General features: G+C 36.5%; 1 protein-coding gene across 1 annotated transcript; it reads right to left on the reverse strand.

Annotated features, from left to right (window-relative positions):
* LOC109233487 lies at positions 1,608-2,547 on the reverse strand. The gene is made up of 2 exons (XM_019399372.1): positions 2,090-2,547; positions 1,608-1,991 (listed from the first exon to the last, which is right to left on the reverse strand). Exons 1-2 carry the CDS (start codon positions 2,454-2,456, stop codon positions 1,903-1,905), a joined length of 456 nt encoding a protein of 151 aa, XP_019254917.1. The 5' UTR covers positions 2,457-2,547; the 3' UTR covers positions 1,608-1,902.

The raw sequence follows: 5,071 nt of genomic DNA on the forward strand, positions 1-5,071 counted from the left end.
TATATATATATATATATATACACACACACACACACACTAGCCCGGCCCCCCCGAACCCGTTAAGCCCGAACCCGGACGGGCCCAAAATAACCCAAAAATATCCAACCCGCCACCAGCCCGTTATCCCAGCCTGCTAACCAACCCGATCCGTTAACGGACGGGCTGTTTTTTTTTNCCCGATCCGTTAACGGACGGGCTGTTTTTTTTTTGTTCAGCCCGTCCCAGCCCGCCCGTTAAACACCTTTAGTCTGTACCAAAGGTGTTTGAAAAATTGCAGTAAGATATTTTCTGCTATAACCAGGGGTGGCTCAAGCATATGTGTAGCCTGAAGCCAAAGTTTAATGTGAGAACTAAATTTTTAAAAGAATGATATGATAGATTTTTTTTGAAGTCTATTTTCTAGCTTTTTGAGATCCAAGGTTGTTAATAAGTTTTTTATAATCGATTCCTCTGATAATTTCTTTTCAAGTGAGAGTATAGCAAATTTGTTTAGTCTTTCTTCAGACATTGTTGATCTTAGGTAATATTTTATCAATTGTAATTTTTTTTAGGCAATTTTTATAAAAAATTGTACTAAAAGTACTAAATATTTTTTTAAAAAACTTATAAACCTATTATTTCTGAAAAATAGGGCCTTTTAAATTAGGAAGAAAAGTCGTCAAACTGAGCGTCTGAGTAAAAGGACTCAGTCCCCGTGAACGGCCTAATGTCCGCCGCACTGTAGCCGATGCACACTATAATAAGTTCAAATGTTTTCCTTTCTCCATACCTCCTATCCTCTGAACGTGGGGATCTAAGGCACAAGCCTTTCTTCTAATAACCTTAGAGCCTACATCTACCAGTAAGATATTTTTAGTTGAAGCTGTATTATGGAAGTTAGACTATAAAATAATAGCAGTAGGAGAATATAATAAAGTGACCAAAGTGAAAAGTGAGCAATTTCAATAATGGTGCTTACAGAAATATCCTGTTGTAATCGTCAAAGATTAAAACAATGATTTGCTACATTGTTTTGAATAATACTGTAGATTATCACAGATTCACAATTACTTGAACTAGGTTTGGGTTCCCTAGGGAAGATATTAATTTTATCCTTGTCAGAGATTCAGAGTAAGCAATAAAAATAAAAAATGATCATATTGTATGTATTATAGCTGTATTCCTTCATCCAAATTCGAGTGACAGTTTGGCTTACCGAAAGTTAATTTAGTTGGAGTCAAATCAGACTAGATTAATTTAATGTTTAAATTATAATTTATACATTCAAAATTTACCAAAAGCACTATGAAGTGCATTTTTCCTTGTATCAAAATTGATGGTGAATATATCTTAAAATTTTCTTTGAAGTCCATTTATTTTGGATACCCGAAAGGGAAAGTGACACATTTTGGGACAAATAGGTTTAAATATTTATCTTGAATAGACATTGACTATTTTAGATCTGATTCTAAAATGGACCAAATAAGTAATTGAAACATAGAGATATTTACAGTCATAAAAACGCTAGAGATTAATACAAAAGAAAACGAGAAAGCAAAAATAAAATGCTAGCATATGCCATTCGATAGATTGAATCATAGTAATTAGTATTGAATATTAAGCAGAACTTAGAACAAACATGTCAGTGTTATTATATACCAAGAATAATAGTAATATCCCACACTTGCAAAAAGTGCAAAAAATTAAATGGTTACACTTAAACCTCTAAAGTGCAGAAGATAAATGCTTACAATATATTAGTACCTAGTTGATTTTTGGAAGTAAAGGGATTGCTTTTTCCGTCGGTAAGAGAAAGGAATAATTAGGTGGCGTTTCAAATTTTGAAAAATTTGTTTTAAAAAATATTTTTTTTACGAAAAAAAAATTCTGCTGAAAATTTTCTTCGAATTTAGCAGACGCCTTTTAAGAAGATGATGATGATTGGCGTACTGAACAAGCCACCACTTGTGCCCACTGTCTCAATCTCGTCTTCACCATCTCCGGATCCTCACCTGTAATTCATTAAAACAACACAAATTTAAGTTTTGAAAAAAAAAAACAATTTTCGGCTTGGGAAGAAACAAAGAAAATTCTAGAAGTTTCTATTTACCTGGATCAACAATAGAGCTTGAGCTTTCAACAAACGACACCGTATCAAAATCTGAAGCTACAGTAGACGACGAAGAAGATCTAGATAATGTATTACTGTACTGCTTGTTCACAGCTTGATATAGCCCCAAAGCAGGAAAAGTTTCGGTGAGTTTCGGATCCAAATCGGGCGAATCGAACCCGAAACCTAAGTCAAAGCAAGCACGAAGCTCTTCTAGGTCGTCGTCGGTGACGCTCTTCGATCGGCGACGGTCGGCGAGCTTCGTGCGGTAATTTCCTTTTCGCTTGAGCCAGGCTTCTTCTCGAAGCATATCGGGAGACCATGATTTCTGCTTGAATAGCGGCGGTAGAGCTTCACGTTCCGACATGGCGTCTGCAGAAAATTACACGCGCCGCCGCGTTGGAATGAAAAGCCTGATTGAGATTTTATATAAGAGCGTTTAACTATGGAATTTCATTAGTCGGCGGGAGTGGGATATTTATTACTACTGGGCTGGACTGAGTTGGATATTTATTAGATCTTACGAGGATTTGGGTTGGAGAGCGCTTTATTGGGCCCATTTCGGTACGCTTTTATTATGGTCCACGTCATCAGAGGTCAACTTTTTCTAATCATTATTCATAGTGTCGTTGGAAAAGATTTTTGTTTTGAATAATTAACCTTTTTTTTTTTGGGTTAACAGGGATTCTTTATTAACATAAACTAAGTAGCATTACAATGTTCTATCATGGAAGTCCCATTGAGACCGAGTTCATGATTTGTAGAGTTAAAGGAGCTATCAGAAAAAACAGAGGTGCCAATTATAGCACAGATGTTCCCCAAGACTAGCTAATTTATTACATGAGCTCTCTGAAATAGTTCTAGTAAAGGAGGACCCCCTTTGATCTGCTAGAAAGTTGGCAGCCACAAAGTGAGGGACGGTAGCAAGTTTCACTTGAGTGTTGAAACAGTCAAGCTTGGTACTTTCTGTTGCCAAGAGATGGGCTACTGAATATGCTTCGTGAAAACTATGCATGATGTCCTGGATCTCTAGCTGGAGCATTAACCACCTGCAAGATTGAACGATTGAGTTATATGTAGGATGATTATTTTGAATCAGTTGTATTACTTTCACCGAGTATGTTTCCACCTCTAGCGGCTGCAATTTTCTTTCATGGGCAAGTTGCAGTCCTTGCTTTAAAGCAAGAAGTTCGGCGTAAGTATGATTAAGCACATGAGTATGTTCCTGGAAACCAACAATCCAATCTCCGGTGGAATTTCGGATGATACCACCCAAACCACCAATCTTATCATTGCCTTTATAAGCTCCATCTGTATTCAATTTATAAGCACCTTGGCTTGGCTTATGCCATTTAACCTTTATGCTCCTTTTGTTGGTCGGGCTAGAGTGATTGTACGTAAGGAGCTTAAATTCTTGTGCACGGGTAATAACTAGGCTTAGAGAGAGATCTTGTTGGTCATTGTTAAAATTATTATTGTTTCTATTGATCCACAGATTCCAAAGTGCAAACGGAAAAAAATCAAGCCAATCTAACATTAAGAGAGGTATTGGGGGTTGAAACTTTTTTACCGTGTCAATCCAATGGCCCTCCACCAGCGTGATGCTAGTATTATTGACACCAATTTCATTCCAAAACCTGTTAGCTATGGGGCAAGAAAGGAATATATGGGTAATAGTTTCTTCAGCACTTCTACAGATTGGACACGTTCTATCAATGTAGATGCCAATATTATTAAGATAGGTTCTAGTTGGAAGTCTAGTATGGTAACAAAGCCAAAGAAAGAAGATGATTTTTTTGGAGCACGAAGATGCCAAATCCAGTCAAAGTCATTGACAGACCTTTCATGGTTGACAATAAGACTATATGTGAATTTAGTGGTAAAAATACCATTTGCATTGATGGACCAAATTGGACGATCATTGCAAAGTTTATTCTGAGGGATGTTGATGCTAGTAATATAATTTTTTAAATAATCAGGTAATTCGAAGGATATAGCAGAAAGATCCCATGTTGCATCAGACCAAAGATTATGGATATTAAGGCTCTCTTCGCGCGGGGTTAAGGGACCATGAATAATGGCTCGAAGGGGAGGAAGGTTAAGGATCCATCTATGGTTCCAAAAAAATTATATTTTTACCATTGCCAATCTCCCAATTAATAGCTTCCTTGCAGATGGACCAACCATTGAGAATATTTTTCCAAATAAATGAGCTATTTGAAGGATTCTTTCTGGAAGAGTATTGCCTAATGAGAGTGTTATCCCAGAGTGAAGTAAGATTAATAAAAAATCTCCAAGCTAAGCCGGTTAACACTGATTTTTTGAAGAATTTTTACTAGACCTAACCCCCCTTGGCGCTTGGGCTTAGTGATGGTTTTCCAGTTAACAAGATGCAACTTTCTCTTAGTAGTAGTAGTCCCCCAAAGGAAGTTCCGTTGAATCTTGTCAATGTGATTAAAATTTTTAACTGGTAGATGGATATATTGCATAACATGATTAGGTATGCTAGAGAGAGTAGAGGAGATCAATGTCGATCTGCCTGCCTTAGTAAGGCAACTAATTTTCCAGTTGACTAGCTTGGATCTCATCCTGTCAATAACAAATTGAAAGTCTGATGCTTTAGGGTGTCTACGTAAGATAGAAAATCTAAGATATTTGCCAAAGTTGCCACAGCTATTAATGCCAAAGAAATTAGAGATTTCAGTTTTAAGGTTATCGGGGCAGTTTAGGGAGAATATAATTTTTGATTTTGTAGTATTGATTTTCTGCCCTGATATTTTACAGAAAACATTGATGCCTTAGAGCAATATTTTTTATTGGCTCTAGCCATTAGAGTTAAATTATCAGCAAAAAATAAACGTGACAAAGGAGGGCTCCTAGGAGACAACTTAATAGTCCCAATTTGCACAATCAAATGCATGATTAATATATCTAAAAAATATTTTAATGCATAGGATAAAAATGTAACGGGACATAGGATCA

This window comes from Nicotiana attenuata, chromosome 10 (assembly GCF_001879085.1).
Source record: "Nicotiana attenuata strain UT chromosome 10, NIATTr2, whole genome shotgun sequence".
Classification (NCBI taxonomy): Eukaryota; Viridiplantae; Streptophyta; class Magnoliopsida; order Solanales; family Solanaceae; genus Nicotiana; species Nicotiana attenuata.

Bases quoted from the DNA above. Each gene is read 5' to 3' on its own strand.
- LOC109233487 (XM_019399372.1), bottom strand. From the start codon at position 2,456: ATGTCGGAACGTGAAGCTCTACCGCCGCTATTCAAGCAGAAATCATGG. The intron at 1,992-2,089 runs GTAAATAGAAAC...AATGAATTACAG, and splicing joins AAGCTCTATTGTTGATCCAG to GTGAGGATCCGGAGATGGTG.